Source organism: Podarcis raffonei, chromosome 9, assembly GCF_027172205.1.
Source record: "Podarcis raffonei isolate rPodRaf1 chromosome 9, rPodRaf1.pri, whole genome shotgun sequence".
Taxonomy (NCBI): Eukaryota; Metazoa; Chordata; class Lepidosauria; order Squamata; family Lacertidae; genus Podarcis; species Podarcis raffonei.
Genome location: NC_070610.1, coordinates 55,201,742 through 55,222,891, shown reverse-complemented (window position 1 = coordinate 55,222,891; position 21,150 = coordinate 55,201,742). Strand labels below are relative to the sequence as shown.

At 39.3% G+C, this 21,150-nt stretch overlaps 1 protein-coding gene across 4 annotated transcripts in view; it reads right to left on the bottom strand.

Annotated features, from left to right (window-relative positions):
- Positions 1–3,629: 3,629 nt before the first annotated feature.
- The window catches only part of ZGRF1 (zinc finger GRF-type containing 1), a 29,639-nt gene continuing 12,118 nt past the window's right edge, over positions 3,630–21,150 (bottom strand). For 3 of the 4 annotated variants that reach the window (XM_053403741.1, XM_053403742.1, XM_053403743.1), the window contains 15 exons: positions 19,516–19,694; positions 18,049–18,236; positions 17,366–17,505; positions 15,923–16,069; positions 14,369–14,483; positions 13,331–13,581; positions 12,419–12,578; positions 11,754–11,831; positions 10,169–10,316; positions 8,729–8,856; positions 7,346–7,469; positions 6,798–6,974; positions 5,231–5,365; positions 4,535–4,796; positions 3,630–4,102 (listed from right to left, as the gene is read on the bottom strand). In XM_053403741.1, coding sequence (XP_053259716.1) covers positions 3,948–4,102; positions 4,535–4,796; positions 5,231–5,365; positions 6,798–6,974; positions 7,346–7,469; positions 8,729–8,856; positions 10,169–10,316; positions 11,754–11,831; positions 12,419–12,578; positions 13,331–13,581; positions 14,369–14,483; positions 15,923–16,069; positions 17,366–17,505; positions 18,049–18,236; positions 19,516–19,694 — 2,387 coding nt within the window. In that variant the 3' untranslated portion in view covers positions 3,630–3,947. Of the gene's footprint in view, positions 4,103–4,534; positions 4,797–5,230; positions 5,366–6,797; positions 6,975–7,345; positions 7,470–8,728; positions 8,857–10,168; positions 10,317–11,753; positions 11,832–12,418; positions 12,579–13,330; positions 13,582–14,368; positions 14,484–15,922; positions 16,070–17,365; positions 17,506–18,048; positions 18,237–19,515; positions 19,695–21,150 lie in introns of those variants that run through there. The other variant, XR_008332263.1, reaches the window with a different exon arrangement.

Sequence of the window (21,150 nt, the reverse complement as noted above, 5' to 3'; positions counted from 1 at the left end):
TCTTTTGATGTCATTCAAGGAGTTTTCCTTGGGCATCTTCTAAACTTCAAGGACTCTTTTCTTTTCCCAAATGCATGAAAAGCAGGCCTGGCTTGACCACCTCTGTAGAATTTAATGATTTGTTGAAAGGGCCCTTGGGGAAGGAGGGGGCAGAAGGAGATATAGACAAACAGATATGGGGGGGGGAGAGGAGAGAGAAAGGAGGGGGGAGAGAGAAAAGAAAATCTGACAGGTTCATATACACACACACACACACACACACACACACACACACATATACACACACCCCTCCATCATTCAGAGTACATCACATGGAATGAAACACTCGTGGAAAGTGTTAGAAATCAATGAATGGGACTTGCTATCAAGGCCATTTTGGGTACAGATGAAAAGTGCATTCAGCAGCAGAAAGCAGTTTCTGCAAAATAGCGGCAGATTATATGAAATGGACACATGAAGATCATGCAGCACCTTCGTAAAAGCCGTCTCCATACAAGTAGGGCGTCTATGTCTTTATACACACTTCAAAAAAAGAAAAAGGAAGAAAAAAAGCCCTTAGCAAGTCACAGAAACAATTCAGAATTCAACTAAGAAAATACAGAGTGAACCATATGGCCAGGGTAGCTTGAGTTGGCTGCATTTTCCCCCAGACAAAGAAGGGATTGAGAGTTGAAGGAAAGGAGAAAAAAAACCAACTTTCCGGCTGATGAAGCTGTTGTCTGGAGGCAATGATCCCAAATCTCAAGGCTTTATTCCAAGCTCCGACTGAGACGTGATATGTCATATGATTAGCATCTTTCATATTTACAAGAGAAGTATAGGCTGCCAGCCTTTAGAGAAAGGCGAGAGAAAGAAGGGGCATATGCTGAAATGGATTTAGCATTTGAAAGAGAGAAAAGAGATCGGATAAATACACTTAAACGAGGATTTAGTTTTACTCCTGTTGAGTTCTAATGGATTGTTGATTGAGATTTTAGGGAGCTGGAACAGGGGTGTCACCAGTAATTTAAAAGATGCTATTCATCCCTTGACTATTCCTTCTTCTTCCACACTTCGCTTATTAGTGGCCTCAGCAGCAGCTTGGGCTAAAAGAAATCCTTTTAAAAATAACCAAAATGTGATAGTGAAGCTTACTTTCATTCTAGAAACGCAGATAGCCTACAAAGTCTTAAGAGTGCAATAAAGTTTTAGTTTTCCTGAGAACAACTTCAGTCTCTGTTGGCAACAGACGTGCATCGCATCTGAATAATTATCTTAAATTCATGTGAGATTACGCAAATTTTCTTTCTTCATTTCTTTTAAAAATTAGATGACCCTTGGTAGTTCTCTCAGCACTAAAGTATGGACCGAAGAGAGAACGCTGGCACCACCTAATGGACGGTCTTTATTTTATGAGAAACATCAGGTTTAATCTGTTTTTTAACTTTAAAAAACAAAAAAAAATTAAGAGTTTTAGGAGATCACCACAAGCTAAATCACTGTATTAGTATAAAATACTATCTGAGAAAGCAGAGAACATTTATATATATAAAAAAGAAATTGTTAAAAAGTTTCTACACTACCCTCTTTTACTTTTCCATAGTGTACTGGGAAATAGGATTTCCTGTTTTTCAAAAACCAACATGAAAAGTTTGTGCTTGATGGGGCAGTTTCAATAGATGCCATAGAGCTAGCAGAGGGGATTTTAACCCTTTCCCTACAATGCTATTTTCCCAATGGAAACTGCTTCCCTTGCCCTCCAGAAGCTGGTATTTGCCCTATGGGGAGAAAGACACAGGGTTACTCAGATAATATATGTGAAGTACTCTGAAGATTTTGAAATATATAACTATGTACCTACTAATAATTTTGTAGAAATGTTAACTTTAAAGAGAATTTAAGATATTCCTTCCAATTTTTCCACGGGCTTGTGGCCCATAGATCTTTCTCTTTGGGGGGAGGGTGTCCAACTTTTCTGAAGTTTAAATGGAACTTGCTTGCAAATAAGTACAGTTAGGATTACACAGCTCTACTGATCATACTTACCTGCATTCAGACACCAGCTTTCTATGCTTCTGGCTTTGGCATGCTAAACTGGAAGGGAAGGAAGCATTTGTGCAGGGAAGTGCTTAATAGATACGTGGGGGTTTGTAAGATAACCCATTATTAGAGCAGTAAAGGTAAAAGGTCCCCTGACCGTTTGTTCCAGTCACAGACAACTCGGGGGTTGTGGTGCTCATCTCGCTTTACTGGCCAAGGGAGCCGGCATACGCCTTCCGGGTCATGTGGCCAGCATGACTAAGCCGCTTCTGGAGAACCAGAGCAGCGCACGGAAACGCCGTTTACCTTCCTGCCAGAGCGGTACCTATTTATCTACTTGCACTTTGATGTACTTTCGAACTGCTAGGTTGGCAGGAGCAGGGACTGAGCAATGGGAGCTCACCCCGTCGCGGGGATTCAAACCGCTGACCTTCTGATTGGCAAGCCCCAGGCTCTGTGGTTTGGACCCACGTCCCCCATTAGAACAGTAGCTCGTGCTAATTTCACAATCTTTAACAGATCAGGTTTCTCACTTGTGTTACAAAAGTGAGAAATGCAAGAATAAGTTTAACACCACTTGTTAAAAACTGCCTTGCGACTTCCTCTCCTTCCCAGCATCTCTGAGAATCCCATGGTTGAACAGCCCAGTGGGAAGGCAGGAGAGCTCATGCTCACAAGCTGCTTAAAAGGTATCCCAGATGGCAACAGGAACCTCCCTTTCCTGCAAAGTCCACTAGCTCTGCAAAGGCAAGATAATGAGGTGGGGAGAGAATAAATTGCCGGACCATAAAAGAGGGAACTTTGTCATGATGAAACCTGCCATGAAGCCAGGCATGAAGGAAACTGGAGAGGGGTTGCCACTGTCACTGGGCAACTCAATCTTCATTTGAATAATCCTGCCCAGTGGAGCAAAAGGGGAAGGAGCAACCCATCCTAGGATTCACTCCTCCACTGCAGGAAAATCTTCTAAGAAAAGTAGAAAAATAAGAGGCCTTGCAAAAAGCAAGGCAAAGCAAAAATGAAACCTAGAGCTAGAAACTTCATGAACTGAAAAGTGTGGTTTTTCAAAATGATTTTCAATCTTTGCTATGAAAGAGTGTTTTAGTCTCAGACAGCCTACAAGGAGTTGTCAGAATCTATGGTGGAAATGACATGGTTGCAAATGTAAAAGGCTGCTGCTTTAAAGCATGGGAACAGCCCAACAACCTCACAGTAGAAATATGCTGCAGAAATTAGGTGTACTATTGTAGAACACACCATGATGATCAATAGAGTATGTATTCAATCTAAGCACAGAATTGTAGAGTTGGAAGGGACCACATCTAGCCCAACACTGTGCAATGCAGGAATCTTTTTGCTCAACGTGGGGCTCAAACTCACAGCCCTCAGATTCAAAGTCTCATGCTCTACTGACTGAGCTATCCTGTTGAGTGATAAACTCAACCTGCAGAATATTTTTTTAATTGCCACCAGCTTTTTTTTTGTCCTTTTCTCAATAAGCTTTCATCCATAAGACTATTTTATATAAAACACAAAGCCTATTCAGATACTACCCATGATGAATCCATCTAAAAGTTTAATTCCCTGTTGGAAAAAAATCCACAATAAAAGCAATTTTAAAATCCTGACTTTATTCCAGAGTACTTAAAATGTCATTATAACAATTAAAAGAACTACATATAAGTAAAAGGCTCATTTTCAAAGGAAAAGCCCACTTTCTAGTGATCGTATCTATGATTTTCACAGCCTTTTGTGTACCTTTTGATGCACGTAACTAGACCAGCCTTCCCTAACCTCGTGTCTGGGGCTGATGGAGGCATCAGGTTGGGGAAAGCTAACTAGAGTATTGGTGGGACATAAAACAATTAACAAGTTTTAACACTGATTTTCAAGGTATTTAAAATATTTTACATAGAAACAGCACAAAGTTAATCACTCGTTTTTTGTGATAGTAATTTTCTTTTAGATTTTTCCTTTTCCTTGTTCATTTCTTCTTCCTTCTTCTTCCTTTCCACATAAGATTTAATAATGTCATTCAGTTGCTGCTCACATTGGCTAACATGCTGTAATCCATTTTTTCTTCCTGTAGTGAAACAGTATAATTATATATTAAAGCAATCTTAGTTTTTAATATTTAGCCACTAAACAGAGTGGCCTAATACAAGAATCTACAAAGCATCTACACACCCAAGAGAGGTTTGGATTTGGGCTTCTTGTACAACAGCCTGCCATGCCTGTTAAAGCTGAAAGCTAATGTTTTAGCTGGTCCCAAAAAGTCAACTAAGGACTATATTTACTTGTAAGTATTTTTAAATCAGTGTGACTTTGTAATGTAAACATCATTAGAATCAACCTAACAGTTACAATAGTTACACATACACCACACCAATTTTTTCATCAGTAATAAATGAACTTACAAATATTGACACACAAAGAAGGTTATGTTTTATTGCACTAGATTCTCTGGGAACAATATAGCAATAGCTGACTATATTTTAAAAGTAGGCTGCTTTACCTGCACAGTGCTGAATGATACATCTCCATAGTTTGTTCTTGCTTAGACAGTTTTGATTTCCCACTATTAATAAATGTCGCTTCCCTCTTGTCAATGCCACGTTCACTCTCTTTTCTGAATCAATGAAGCCAACTTGTTTTGTCCTTACACAGGATAATATAATGATTTCTTTCTCTGCTCCCTGGAAGGCATCAACAGTGGAGACTTGGACCGCTTTAATTTGGGAAGCATCTGAATGTACAGCATTAAGCAAGTTAGAAATCTGTAGACAAAAACAGATCCAGATAATTACATTTATTGTTTTGCAAATTAAATAAAATTAAAATAAAATTTTATTAATAACTTGATACAATTAAGTTTTGAACTTGCTCACAACAAACAGACATGCAAAATGTAAATATTAATTAAGGTTCCTTCTGAACCTTAATTATCGCCCTACTGAAGTATAACCATTTCTATGCTTATTGAGAAATTGTAATCTGTCTGTAAAAAGAAGGGTAATTTTTAATTAATCTTTAGTTAGTTTTGAACGTAATGATGCTTAGCAAAGTTAGAAGGTCTCAATAAGAAAGCAAGGAAAAAGCTTGTTGGAAAACAGAAAATTATAACAGAAAACAGAAAACTAAAATTAATTTTTACATCAATACTGTACTGATAAACATTTTACTGAAATGTGTTTTGGTGTGCAACATATACCTTGCTCATTTGTGACTTATAGAGGGATATTACTCCAATCATGTTTCCTTCTATTCCACTGGCAATCAGAGACTGGATTAATTTGACAGTGAAAAATGATTCTGCCAAATTGTGGAAACTGTTGTCTTTTTCCACCTAGAGAAAAAGAAACAGACATATATTATGTAATGTAAGAAAGCCCATGAGATACCATCTGGCCCACTTGGGGGAACAAAGAAAAAAACTTAATTCATAATAATTTCGGTCTAATTATCATGTAGCCTTTGCGATAGTTTCCAATGTGATGCTGACAGACATGGGTTTGAAATGATGTGGAATGCTGTATACTTGTGTGAAGAAACTCCCACCCAACAGGCAAAGCCATTTCAACAGTGTCCGTTTCACCACATGAAGTCAAGTCATTCCAGTGATATCGCTCTCTGCCCAGAATGGGAGCTACTTCAGAGATAAAGCTTCCTTCTCCCAACTGGAGATGATCACTGTGGAAAGTGGGGCTGGAAGTCAGCTGTGACCAGCTGATCAGTGGTGACTTCAGGATCAGCTACAATTAGGCACTCCCAGTCAGGAGTGCCTGAAGGTAGCCAATCCCTGCCCCAAAGAGGACTTAAAACAGTGCCATTCAGCTGAACAATGCTGTTTTCAAGCTCTGCTGGGATCTTTCTTTGCCACAGAACTTGAGTACAAGCCATGCTGTAAAGGAAAAATGGTGATGTCAGGTGATTGACAGGTGCATAGGCCACCTGTCAAAGTGGCCCACTTGGAAGGGTGGGGGGAGACATACCGATGGATCTGGCCTCCAAGGTCAATAATGTTATTTACCCCTTTGCTAAATGGCCAAATAACTCATAGAAAAGCAGCCTTCCACATTTCTAAATGATCTTTCAGTCATATGTAGATCATCACAAATGATGATCAAAGAAGTCCTGTATTTGACTGCAATATTTGAGGCTTCCTTCCATGTAGTTTTGGGTAAAGGATTTAAGCCTCAGAAGAGTGTTGTGGCCTACATATTGAACAACATCCTGAATATGATTTTTAACCAAAGTGTACTTTTATCCCCAAACAGAAGGATAAGCATTCTAAAGCAGCATTGCATTATCCAAGTCTCAATTCAAGTAAAAAGATTTCAAGGTCAAAATATTGATTAGTTGGCTGCGTAAGGGATTGGAAAAGCTATGGAAATTAAGCCCTGGGAAAGTGGAAGCTGGACTGTGCTTTAGTAGCATGTGCAAATAAAAGAACAAAGGGGATAGGCAGATGTTATGGGCAAATTTATAGAGGAGAAGTCTATTAATGGATATTAGTCACAATGGCTTTATGGAAGCTTTAGGTTCAGAGGCTCTGTGCCCCAAATGCCAGCTACTGAAAAGCAGCAACTGTGGGGGTTATTGTCCTCTTCTTCTATTGCTACATAAACACTGTATTGCACCTTCAAAAACAAGCAAGTTTCAAATCCAAAACTGATGCCTTGGTTTGTAACCAACTTGTCCCAAATAATCCAACACTGCTCTGGCAATAATAAAGCATGATATAATCTTAACAGTTTAAACATAAATATATCATGTACCTGCTCTAAGCCATTGACGTTATAGAAACAAAGTGTTGGTAACCAGTCAATCAGAGGGCTTCGATCTGCTTCAGAAATACCGTCCAGCAGGCTCCCCTCATAAAACAGGTCATTGGTGATAGCAGATATAGCAGGGTGACAACGATACTGCGTCCTAAGCAATATTGGCTCATGTCCCTATGAGGGAGGGGGGGAAAGGAAGTTGTTGTCAGGCTGTACATACCAGTACTAAAAACTACCTATATTTTTAGGATCATGTTATATCTTTTGGTACATTTCAGAGAGCAAAATGAGTAAAAGTCATTGGGTCACAACTATAGCCAGTCGTTGTGAGTTTGAGCAAGAGAAATGCCAGCAGAAGGCAGTGCACAGAAGATGACTTTTCCGCATAGACCTTACTCCTGGCAGCTCCCAGAATGGGGTTGGACGTTGTGCATGGAACAGAGAGGGATGTCTTCAAAATTAAGTTAAGAAAGCAAAGTTCTATCACATAATAAGGTTAGCATCATAGGAGGAATATCTTTTTCAGGATAAATAGCAAGACATACCATCAAACAGAGTCGATCGAAGAGGGTTTGCTCCAAACCATTACTATGTGAACTTTCAGACCCTTGAATAGTGGGTGGCAGTTGCTTAGGATCTCCAACCAAAATCAGCTTTTCACACTCAAACCTATAAAAAAACCCCACTTTTGACCATCACACATTATTTATTTTCTTTTTAAAATGTGTGTGCTGCCTTTTAGTCCTAGGTTTTAACATCAACTACATCATTGTGAAAAATGAAGTTCCCTAGTGCCCTAAAACGAAATAATATAATTAAGAATGCAGTCTGTGGCTGCAACTACAGGGAATTAAGCTTTCATCTTCCTTGCAATCACAAGCCAACCTCTTTCTCCAAGTCCTGCCTTAGCCCTACTCTCTTTAGACATAGACTTGGGCTCTACCTTGCACCACAGAGAACTATTAGGCTTCTTTCTGACCATAGCATGATTAGCGATAGCTCAACAATGAAAGAACCTCTGAAATACCTCTGAACACATGGGAAAATAATATCTGGGATACAGCAATGTCTGAGTTTCACCAGACACAGGAAGGTGAATAAAGGCATTATGGAAAGAGATAATTTCCAAGAAATGTAGACCTCTTTCTTTAACTGTGTACATGACCAAATTCAAGACCTTGCTATATCAGCCACTCAATCTTCTCAGTGGAGGGGTTACGTTAAGTAATTATGTTTGAACACTGAATGTGTAAGCTTATGTCTAAAGTCAATGGATAGAACAAACATCATTAGATGCATTGCTGGATGAGTGTTTAATGGTTCTTGTATTTGTTTAAAAACCAATTACAAATTAAGAAAAATAGGCAAGTTCCAGCCAAATGTAAGCTCTCTTAAGCATCATTCTACGTATCATGCATTTCAACAGAACAGACTTAAATACATGCTTTTTAAAAATACCAGGGCTTAGGACTGCTAAAATTTGCCTGGACTGTGACTAGTTATTTGCCTTCATGATTTCAGTAACAGATCTTTTCATCCACTTTGTATATCCCACCTGACACTGACTGCCGTCTCCCAGCCCCCACTATCCTGGGTCTCCTTTCCACGTGCGACAAAAGTATCTGAACAAACAAATATTCAAAATGGCAACATTTCTAATTCTGCATGCATACACTTAAGACAACTTACTGGAATTCAGAAAACTGGTGAAGAAGAGACCTACATACTTTATTCCAGTTACATCATTTGATATTTTTAGTGCAGGCTGCAGTCATTGCTGCATAAGACCTTATGCACTGCTGCATAGAACATTTAGTCAATCTATTTTGACTAAACCATTTTCTCAAGATCATAAGCTTTTTAATACATACAAGAATAAGATAAGAAATTCAACCATCAATTAGTTGTAATATTAAAAGAGGCAATACCTTGCAATAGGAAGAAGCGATGCAGGTTCTGTCATCTGACTGCACTCATCCAGAATTACTATAGGGAATTTAAGATTTTTCATGCAAGAGAATGGGCAGGCAGCACAGGTAGCTCCCACTACCCTTACCTATGTTATGAGGGGAGCAAAAAGAAAAAGTCCCATGTGTATCTTTCATATAGCCATATGCTGTGGGTTCTAATGCTTAAAACAAGTTACTCATACATCTCAAAAGTGATTGAGATAGTGGCAATGGGAAGGGATCAAGGCTCAGTGGTAGAGGGGTCATGGCACTGTGGTTTCATAGAATCATAATTGTAGGGTTGGAAGGGACCACGAGGGTCATTGAGTTCAACCCCCTGCAATGCAGGAATCTTTTTGCCCAACATGGGGCTTGAACCGATGACTTGAGATTAAGAGTCTCATGCTGAAACCCTGGAGAGCTGCTGCTAGTCAGAATAAACAAGACTGGGCTAGATTGACCAATGGTCTGGCACATATATGGCAGTGTCACGGACTGGTTGGATGCAGAGGAATGGTGGGAGGAACCAGCTGGGGAACCCCCAAGGGAAGAAGGCTCACAGCCCGGGGATTGGTGAAGGGACGACAATGAGAAGAGGGAGATGACTGGGAGGAGGAGAGGTAACAGCTGAAGAGGTAACAGGGCTTAGTGAGAAGAGAGAAGTCCAGAATCAGAGGCAGAAATGGAAGCAGAAGAGGAGAGAGGCCAAGATGCAGAGATGGGCCAGGCATGTGACAAGGCATGGGTGTCTGCTCTTCTTGCTGTGACAAGCTCCCCTCCCTCAATGGTCTCCAAAAACCAGCAGAGGCATGAAGTGTGAGGAGCAAAAACAGACACGCATGCAACGTCTCCAATTGCTTGGGGAAAACCCTGGAGAGAAGGTGACATAGCTGGCTGGGAGGCGGGGACCTTTAGCCTCGGCAACTGCTTCATGGGAGCAAGACCTGAGTTGCTGTACTCATTAGGCCCGACACTCCTGAGCAGATCTTTTTTGCTAATAGTTACCTCCAGCTTTCTTGTGATTTACTGTCGTCTTACTCAGCTTCCTATGTTCACCTTTTGCCACAGCTATGATCCCGATCCAAATCAATAGTAGGTGTAGGGAAACTCATTCAGATCAAAGGATCTTGCTCCAGCAATAGCTACACCAGTGCAAGATCCCCCAACTCAATTTTGGGTAATTCCATCCTCACACTGCAGTCCCATACTCCATAGCCCCCATTGTTCAGAGCCCCCCAATCTTCTGGAGAGGGTTTTGGGAGCTGGTACAACTGGGAGGAGGAGGAGGAGAAGAAGACCGGTCACATGAGCTGCTGCCTACTCACACCACCGTTGGATACAAGCATGATTTTATTCCACCATCATTGTACAACATTAGTACAGCACGTACTTATTTTATGCCACTTAATTTTATTTCACCTGTTGCAGGAGAGCTTTGTTGGTTCCCAGCTTATGGAGTTCAATGGTCTTTCTTACAAAGATCTTTTCTGCTAGGGTTAAATCATCCTTCATCAGAGCATGCAATTCTTTCAGTTGTTCACTTTCAGATCCTGAGCCAGCATGCAAGCTTTAAACATATTGTTCAATTGTAGATAATAATATTGAATGAAAACAATGTAGTCATAGTAAAGAAACCTATGTAAAATACACCCTTCTGTTTTCCATGTAGTTTGGTGATGAAATCTAGAAATAGGTTCCTTAAGATAGTAACAAAACACGCCATGTGCAGATCCTGTACTTTGCTTTATTTTGCAAATGATACAAAAAGGGACCAAATGTTTCAATGCTCCCTCATGTTTACAGAAAACAAACAAACAAACAAAACCCACCTCCTTTGCACCCAAAATTTAGCAAGTCAGGGATTGGTTATGCCAGAAAAAAACTTTGTATCTGCAGGGACTCTTTTATATGAAGCACCATTCAAACATTCTGTAGTGATAACAATCCAGCAACATCTTTTTTATGTAAATTTGTATACATTTCTCTATCAACAGCTGCTTTCAGAATGACTTATAAAAACTGAAACAATTGACGTAATTAAAACAAAAAATCAAGATGACAAAACAGCAGTACAGCACAGCAAGATGTAAATCTGGCAGATGATTAAAAACACAGGATAAAAAAGAAGGCCCTTTGGGGAGAATTAAAAAAACACCTATCTGTCTGGTACAAAGACAAAGGAGAAAGGTATCAGATGAACTATTCTGAGTTGAGAATTCCAAAGATGGGGTGTCATTACAAAAAAGATATTCTCTTTCATCACCACCTGCCTTACTTCATGTGCTTGGGAGCACATGGAGAAGCTCTAACGATCAATGCAATGTATGTGTGGGAATGTATAGAGTAAGTACTACTCCCATTTTAAATGTCAGGAAGATGTAAGTCTGGTTTAGATTCCTGATGGTCCCACATGGCCACTGGTAAGAGGGCACAGGGCTACATAGAAGTGTTGATTGACTAAACCTGTGTGAAGCCAATAGCTTAATCAATATGATTTTGTATACTCGTGGTGCCTTGGAATGATCACACAAATTGTGGCCACTGCTTGTATAGGTTCCACGAGGCAGAACTGGTCATACAACTGGGGTCTCTACGCAAACCCTGCTTGGCTACAAGCCAACTAGTAGAAAACACAATTCAACAGGGGTCCCGTGAAGAGGGCAAACCAAGCCTCAGTCAGATTACAGTTGCAGCCATATGCATACTTATTTACCAACAACTCCAAGGAACTGAGTGGGACTTACTATCAAAAACACACAATATACTGGCCTGGAAATGTCTTGCCTGTGGCTAAGTGGCAGACCAACTACAGCGCCCAAGTTTTAAATGAGTAACTTACTTTGCTTCTATTGTTTCTCTCACACAAGCAAAATTACAGCTGGGGAATTTGACTTAATTCAAGTTTTCAGTGTATGTGGTATTTCATTCACTTTCCAATGATATACGTCACACAAAATGTTCTATTAAATAACAACAAACAGGCTGAAGATTTTAGGCATGTTACCTGTGAGGAAGAATTGGCTTAGCAATTTTTCTAATACTTCCCACTCTAATAAATTCTTCAAATCCAAGATCTAGGAGGCTGTGGGGGAAGGAAAAAGACACAAACTAACATTTATTATAATGAATTCTAGCACCTTTATTTTAATTTCATCTTTCCACATTCTTTATTCTTTACCCACCAGTTTTAAAACAGGAAATGTTCATATGCAAACTTGGAGAATGCCAATGCTTTTGGAGAAAGTCTCTACCAATGGTAGCAATTCTGGTGAGGAGCCAAATGACTGCTTCAGGGACAAAGACAGACTAACCTGAAGCACAAGGAGGAGCCAGTAGAAGGACTCCCATTGGTGCAACCGGGCTTCTCCCCCCGCCCTGTACACCCCCAAAATCTGCATGTAGCTTTAAAAAAATACAAGGCAATATGGATACACCATTCATACAGTGAAAAGTGGTATTCTTTTCATAACTCTACAAAAGGTTGCTTTCGAAAGTTAGTTTGGAAGTGCCTTCTATACAACATCTCTAACAAGGAAAGTGGAAGACACATTGTGCTACTTTGAAGGATCCAGGGAAGGTGGCAGAGTTTATGAGTTAACAATGCAAGCAAGTTATTGAAACAGCAAGAGAAAAACAAAACATGTCCTATGCAGAACTGTATGTACTTACCAAAGCAGTACCCTGTCCACAGCAACATTTGTGGAAGAAGAGATCAGTACTTTCCATGGCACCGACTTTTTGCCATCAGTTCCTTCACCGGTTTCAAAGATCTGTACTAAGAATAAGATAACAATGGCCAGCAAATAACTTTTTCCAGATCCAAACACACCTGTATGTAGAGAAATCAGAGATTCAGCCCAAGTAAATGCAAAATAACATATGAAATATTCTTAACCACATATGCATAGATGTAACTAACTAAACAAAAAGAGTAATGGGTACCACAGTTGAAAGTTCACTAACAAAATCATCTGAGTGTGCTGTGATAGTGGCAAGTTGAGACAAAACTCTCTCCTAAGTTTTGTTATAACTTGCATATCACCTTTAGACGTGTGTGGAAGGAGATTATTAAAAATAATAACAACAGCAAGTAGAACATCCTTAACTTAAGGAGCATGGAATGTTTTTCTGTCATGGGGCCAGCAATGATTCTGGAGTGCCCAAATTTATGCAGTAGTTTAGCTACGGTGCTACAATCTAAATCTCCACCGAGGACTGGCAGGACTTAACAGGGTGATGGGGCCACCACGGTCCTTGCAGTCCATCTGCTCATACTGGGTGGAAGGGTGGGGTAGGAGAAGCGTTGGGCCACACTGGAGCCATCAGATCCAAATTGGGTCCAATATCATCAAGCAGTAACAGTAGACCCCAGGCCAGCTCAAGCCCTCCTCCTCTCCACAGCACCCTCTTTCAGGACTTTCCATGGGCTGCTGAACATGGGCTCTTGCTGGAGGCACACTTGACCACTTGTTTGGTGGTGCAATGAGGAGTTGCCGGCAAAGTGAGGGTAGTCCAATAAATGTTTGAAATAAAGACAGAACTGTAGAAGCAAGCTATTTAAGTTCGCATAAAACAATTTACCGTGTATGACTGTTATTGGAAGGGCTTGCCGTTTCCCAGTTTCTGTATCGATTCCTTGCAATGTCATCATGGCACCTATCTGAATCAGTGCCGTAGCCTGATCTTTATTCAGATGAAATGTCTGAATCATATTGTTTGCCAGATTTATAATAGTTTCTGGACTCAGGGCTCCCGTAGTTATTGTATTTGTGTTTAAGGCAGGTGGTTTAAATTTTCGCTTGTTGACTCGGCTACTAGAAGCTTTAAAAGACCTAAAAAGTACAATATTGGGTACATTTAGAGGCAAATTGTCATATAATTAAATCACACCTGTGTTAATTAAAGGATTTAAATCAGGAGAGAGTGAAAAGGCAGTGTCCAACATTAGTTATACTCTGAGTAGACCCACTGAAACCAATAGATTTAAGTTATTTCAATGTGTCTAACTTTGAATATCACTAAGCTATATAGTTTTAAATGAAATTTATTTACATCACTAAATGTATGAATCTGCATCCATTTTTAAAATAAATTAGGATCTGTATGACTCTACATTCACACATTTCAAGTTGTTTTACTTTTTATCTAAATAGTTTGCCACCTTTTCAGTCCCCCCCCCACCTCAAATTCAATACTTTGGGGGGGGGGTTGCACACATGCACACACATGAGCAGTGGAAATTGTGCTCCTCTTAAAAGTAATTCTTAACCAAAACAATTTCATCATCGCCTATTTTGTCTGATTTTAAATATACAGAATCTTGCAGCTATGACAATTCACCTACAGGTGCTTAAAGTAATTTTACTAAAACAAATACATTCCACTTTGGTTTTTGAAAGTTTTCTTAGTTTTCAGAAAATTGCCAGAACACAGTGAGTGCAAATATATGCTGTTAATAGTATCTGCACAGTCTTATCTTGTATATTTCCAAAGAGAAATTAGTTTGCAATGTTCATTCTATGCAGCATAAAACATTATCCTTTCCCACCTATTTCAAATGATAGTACAATCTACAGTTTATAAAAACTGAACTGAAATATAGATAGTAAAGCTACCTACTTTGTTAGCAGATGCTCCATTATTGGTAAAGTGCCTGAACGGATGTTTTCTTCAATATTTCTCAAAGTTGTAAGCTCAGTACTAGCGTTGCAAACTAGCAAAGCATGAACAATCACTGAAGAAGAAGAAATGTTACAAGGAAGAAGAGTAACTAAATGTACTTGGCTACAGAAAATTAACACTTGCATGACTGTTTGCCCCCTCCCCCCCAAAAGTAAATAGCAGACATAGGGGGACTAATCTGGATTAAGGGCCCTGGCTGGAGAAAGGGCATGGGGATTCAACCCTTTGACCACCACTGTGATCTCAATATAGATTCAACTCCTTGTACCTACTACAGTGGTACCTCAGGTTAAGTATTTAATTCGTTCCGGAGGTCCGTTCTTAACCTGAAACTGTTCTTAACCTGAAGCACCACTTTAGCTAATGGGGCCTCCTGCTGCTGCTGCCGTGCCGCCGGAGCACGATTTGTGTTCTCATCCTGAAGCAAAGTTCTTAACCTGAAGCACTATTTCTGGGTTAGCGGAATCTGTAACCTGAAGCGTATGTAACCTGAAGCATATGTAACCCGAGGTACCACTGTATTGTACTAGAAAAAGCTCCCCTTCACACCAATGTAAGGTATTCTATTTTGATAAGGTAATTATAATATGTACACTCCAAATAGAGTATGATTTTTCACTGTGTTTTAAAACAAGGCTTTAATTTGTTTCATACCATCTCTGTTGCAAGACTTAAATAAATTCTTTTACATTTCTGCATTTCTCTGCCTGTTATAGCTGCACTCACTACTAATATGAACCCATATAGGAGGGTTCATATGTTGCATTGTGATACTACCCACTGAGCGTCTCGGAAGCCTAACATTTCGGTTTTTGAACGCCAAAAACCCGGAAGTAAATGCTTCCGTTTTCGAATGCACCTCGGAAGTCAAACGGCTTCCGCTGAGTTATTTTCAATTTTCTCCATGGAATTTGCTGGCCACCCTTTGCACCTCGGTTTTCGAACACTTCAGAAGTCAAATGATCTTCCAGAATGGATTATGTTCGAAAACCTAGGTACCACTGTACTTAGTTCCCCTGTTTCTTATATCTGTCACTATGTATGCTGTCCATACACTTTCAGCCATGTCTGTGAGCCTCCAAGAAAGGTAATCAATTGTGTTTCTACCCAATTCATTATTACACTATCTCCACCCCTGCTTTCCTCCTCTCCCCAAGCTACCAGATATCTCACTTTAGGATTAGTTAAATAAATGAAAACATTACTCAACTTTCAAGGGCCAAACATATGAATACCATTTAATAAGCTTTTCAAATTAACATTATTTCACTTGTAGCATCACATCTCTATGGCAATTAAAAAATTGTTCTGGGCATTTCCTTCACGCCTATTAGATCTTTCATCTTTCCATCATTTCTCTTGGGCTTTTTTCCCTTTAGCATACCAAGTTTGAGAAATTGATAATTCAGTTTCATAACATATTAAGAGTTGGCTGTATTTTGAATTTGAATCATCTGTACGAAGATGTTGATTTTTAAAAAAACATCTTACTATCTGAGCGCCAGTTTGAGGGACTGTAACCTTTGAGAGGTACCAACTCCAATTCATTGCTAGAGGATGGTCCGAAGAAAACACTGCTTGCAATGAAAGTATCCAAGGGTGCAAAGGTCAAAGTCTTGGAAACAACCCAAAGATCATCTGTCAATGAGTAAATGAGTTTTATCAGTTGCATCAAATCACCAGCTTCTGAATGGACAAAATCAAATCTGGACTAAGTCTTTTGCAGAAAATAAGTTATGTCCCATCTTATTTTTTACTTCCTAGTTCTGCTTGTTCCAGAGGAGTCTTGTGTGCTTTGCCTTCTTTAACTAAACAGTGTCAGGTAAATTTTGGCTGCAATATTAGGTATCCTATGTATCCTATTGAAAGAATGGGGGTTACTTCTGAATAGAAACATAGATTGTACAGTATATCTATTTTCATATTAAGTATTAACGTAGTCTCAAGATTTGTATTTAAGTTTGTAGAGCTTTTCCCCAAGGTTTGTTTTAATTTTTGTTCTGTGTGGCACTTTAATCTTGCACTAATGGGGGTGGGAAGTTATGACAACTGCCTACACAGGTTAATTTATAAAATGAAATTGAATTGATATGTAGATTATCCACTTGTAGCAATAACCCACTTTTTAACCAATTAAGGCATAAACAAAAGGACAATTCCAGGATACCAGGATTAATTCTAACAAAGCGACAGCCTTATCAGTTATTTGATATATCTAGAATAGCGGTCCCTCCCCAACCCCTGCAAAAAAAAAAAGACTGCAACTGAAGATGTGCTATGCTAACCGTGGATTGAAGCTACAAAATCTATTAGTAACCAAAGTATCGAGGAGCTACAAGTAGTCTTCACACATCTCACTTTTCTGACACAGTCAGTAGTAAGTGTTCTCATGTATTCTCTTACATCTTATACTAAGATTAATTAGTATTTCTTTCATCACAGGTGCTGTGTCATGAAATTGATATGGTATTCCTTTGAAAGCTGCATCCATTTGCGTGAGAATCATGTGTCTTTTAAAAAAGGAAACAACGCTGTTCAAACTTAATTAGCAAGACATATTACCATTTAATCTTGTTTGGTCACTAGAACTAGAGAGAGGACTGCCTATACAGTCTCAGGCACCACTTTCCTAAATGAGTTCATTTCACTAGACAGAAGCAATGTATAGCATAAAGGTCAGGGTGCAATGCCTTTGAACAGAAAACTATGTATGAGCTATATAAATCAGGCCACACTGGAAATGGAAATCCTTTCCTCTATGCAAGTCAACACCCTGAAAATGGATATATGTACACATACACACACATATGCAGTATTTCCAAAGACAAATCTTAATGTGAATATACTTCAAAATAACTGAGGCTCCTATGTGTGATATCAATGGTTTTAGTTACGTTTTGCTCCGTTACAGTAAGATGACAAGAGTCTACCCACCTTTGCTATATGCAGATGAGTGCTCCTTTTGGTTCAGCTTAAGATATAATTTGCTCTTAGAATCGCAATCAAGGTTTGCATTTGCAATATTGAATTTCTTCAGTTTACCAAATTGTTTCCTTTGAATATCAAAGGCTTTCCTATTAAAAAAAAGAGAGAGAAATATACTGAATAAGACATTATGATTTCTGGGCTGGCTTTAGATTTGACACAAATACTGATTTACCAGAAGACTGCAGCAGAGTAAAAAAAACCAACTAAATTATGTGAACAACCACACATACCACATGCAATATTGATTAAATAACTATTAAACTCTTCATTAATATTAAGAAATGATGATTTAAAAGTATCCAAACAGTTTCATACACTCAAGTTGTTTCAGGGAAGAATTTCTTGAACACTATGCTGCGTAACAAATATTAAAGCTGAGGTAAAGTAGCTCTATGAATCTGTGCCATTACCTTGCTCTTACTGGGTCTCCACGCTACCTGCCCTGATACTCTCAGGTAATACTGGGGCTTTTTTTTATACGGACACTTTTGCAAAATAATGTGAAAAGATCAAGTCTGAAGTAGCAGAGAACACTGTGATTATTACCTTTCTCTAACGAAGTATGATGTCAGACCAGTAGCTCAATTTCTACTGAGCCAGGCAGTAATACTCATGTTTAGTTAACATACCTCATCAGAAGCTGGCATTCTTCATAGAGGGAAACATTTTGACTCCTGAGGTAGGTTCCAATACTCTTTGTGTCGTGAAGTACAACACCAGGCCTACTTTCCTTCTGTCCAGGGTTTACATCCTCTAGCCACTTAAAAAAATTGCATCGATTACCTTTAGGAGCATCACAGGCGTAGAAAAGGCGGCCCTAGAACAAAATGCAAGCCCAAAAGCTAAGTTATATGGAACAGGCTGACCACCGTACACCAGCTCATTAAAAGTATTAAACTTCACTTCTGAAAAAGGTTGTGAAAGTTAGGGAAAACTAAGCTTCATAGAGCCATGGTTCCTCAACAGCAAGATCAGTAACCACAGGAAAGCTATTCCATGTGGTGGCACCCATGATTTGAAATTGTCTGCCTTTGTTGCGTTGTTTCTGTTTAGCACTTCTTTGTCTACAGTTTTGGCAGAGGTTTTCAACCTTTTGTAGTCCATGGCTCCCTTTACCAACCATATTCTTTCTGCAGCTCCCCTGTGGGGTAGAGGGGGATCCCCACTTACTCGGGGGTTCCGCATCAGGGCATGTGTAAGTGGAATTCCCCCGTTCCGCCCCTGCCCCCTTTCAGCACTGTTCTTGGCACGCGTGCAAGTTGGAGAGGACGTGCTGATTGCATTTACGTGGGGATTCCCCTGTACCTGGTAAAACTTACGGTATGTTGTTTCGTCATTTAGTCGTTTTGCCTATCATTTTTTAAGGCTTAGAATTTGAGCAATAGAAATCATTAACCCACTTGCCAATGTCAAGTGTAACTTTCTGCAGTTTTATCCCTTATCCACGATTCAGCCAAAGTTAGGCACTTTACAGTTCTCACATCTTGAAACCCATTCCCAATTCCCCTTGACATAAATGAGCCTTAAAAGAGCTTGACATTGGGTGGATAGTACTCTTGAAAAGTCATATCCCATTAAGTTCTAGCTGCATTGATCAATGACTGAGAACACTCCCAAGATTAACAGATCCAGAAAGAGCCCCCCACTTTTTGGACAACACCCTGAAAAAAAAACCAATCACACTATTGAAAATTAACATAGCATATGCTTAGCAGCGAAATAAACAAAACCAGGAATGCAACCCATTATTACATCTAGTTGTGCCCTGAACCCATTTATTCTGAAACATGTTGCATTTAAATTAGGGGGACCGCAATCCAAATAAATTAGCATAAGAGTGGGGTACTACAGCATCTCATTATTATGATGTCCACCCCCCCCACTGTCATAGTAATTAATCATTTTTAATAATACTGATGTATATGATAAAAATGTAAGCTCATTCATTAAACACAATTCTATATGCAGCAATTTAGATATTCTAACCATTCAGTTTTACAAAAATATATAAATCTATGGACTTATGTATGAAATGACCTTCAGCATGTATTGTAATATTTCTGTAGAGTACACTTGAGATTACTCAAGAAACTTACCTTATTTTGACCTTCTTTTTTAACCGTAACAAGTTTACTCGCCATCTTGTGGTTGCAGAGTGGGGCTGAATTCTCTTGTCCTTGCCCTCTTTTCACTGAGGTATAGAAGGATATATCCACTTTTTCCAGAGCTCGGTGTAGTTTTTGCGACAGCTCAAACAGCAATATGTTTAAATGTTCTTTACACAAAATAGAAACAATAAAAAGTATTTTTTTTAAAAAAAGTTCAGTGTAGTGGGGAAAACCTATTAACTGTAAATACAACTCCTTTGTGTGTCAAATATTGTTAATTTGAGCTCCTCCAGAAAGCTAACCAGTTTCTCATTGCGACTCTTTAAAGGTAATGGAACCACTTTTAAAATCTAGGCTTTGGTAACCACCAGTTTGGATTACTGAAATGTGCCATGTGGAACTACCTGTGGGATTGGCTCAAGAAGCTGCAGCTAGTGCAAAATGCAGTGGCTTGGCTGCTAACTGGGGCAGAATATCACCATCATATTACACCACACCTGGAAGAATTGTACTAGCTTCCAGTTAGTCAATGGGCTAAGTTCAAGGGACTGGTAGAAAGTCATACACACTTTGGGACCAGTGTACCTAAAAGACCATCTCACCCCTTATGTACCCAACCAGGAAGCCAATTCTATACTCTGTAGGAATTGGGCCTTAGTGTGGCAGCACCAACCATTTGGAACTCCCATTACATGAGAAACAGGTGCCTACTGAAGACATTCCCTTTACAATAAGCCTTTTAATTGGAGAGTTTTGCCCCCAGTTTATACCTGTTTTGCACTTGATCTTGTTTTTAAATGTGTTTTTTGTTGTTGATGTTTTTATGGATAAATCACTTCAGAACGTTGCATAGGAAGCAATTCATAAATGAAGTAAGTAAATAAATAGTTACCACAAAGTGGCTCCCCAGAAATAACAACTTGCGAATTGTCTTCAGGCAGTGGCTGAAACACCCTGGAATTATTTGACCGTATAGTGATTGCTGACTTAGAGGAAGAATCAAATACGTTTTCCACAATTTTAGGTTCAATACTTTGAACAATAGCAAATGTTTTGAAGGTTTTCCAAGCTCAGCAACTGCAGTTCACCTACTCCCAGAGCACTGGCAATGAAGCATCTAAATAAAGCCAAAGTCCTGCATTCTGCTTATCCATGGGTTTGTGGCTTTTATAATTTTTTCTCATTCGTACTTCATATGTAACATACTGTATATTATGGGCTCCTTGCTTCAGTCATGTATCTTTTGGTATACCATTTGTTTTTCCCAAGGAAAACTACGTATTATGCTGAGGAACCATAGTTAGAACTCCTGATGGCCTTATTTGCACTTAAAAACAAATTTGCACTTAAATGTTGGGGTGAACAGCAATTATGGGAAATTTAATCCTTCTGCCCATTCTAAATTGGTCCCCTAAAAGTTTGTTAATTTTGGTTGGTGGGGGTGGGAAGAGAGAGAGAGAAATGCAGCTTGCAAGAAGCAATTTAGACTGGGAAAGTGGTATGGAACAAAGCAGTTAAACATCCTCTTCTCCAGCATTGCTTCTCCATTAAAATACAGGGAGCTTTTGACTGCTTTTAACCCAAAATGAAAACAATGCACAGAATGGTACAGGTGAGATTTTC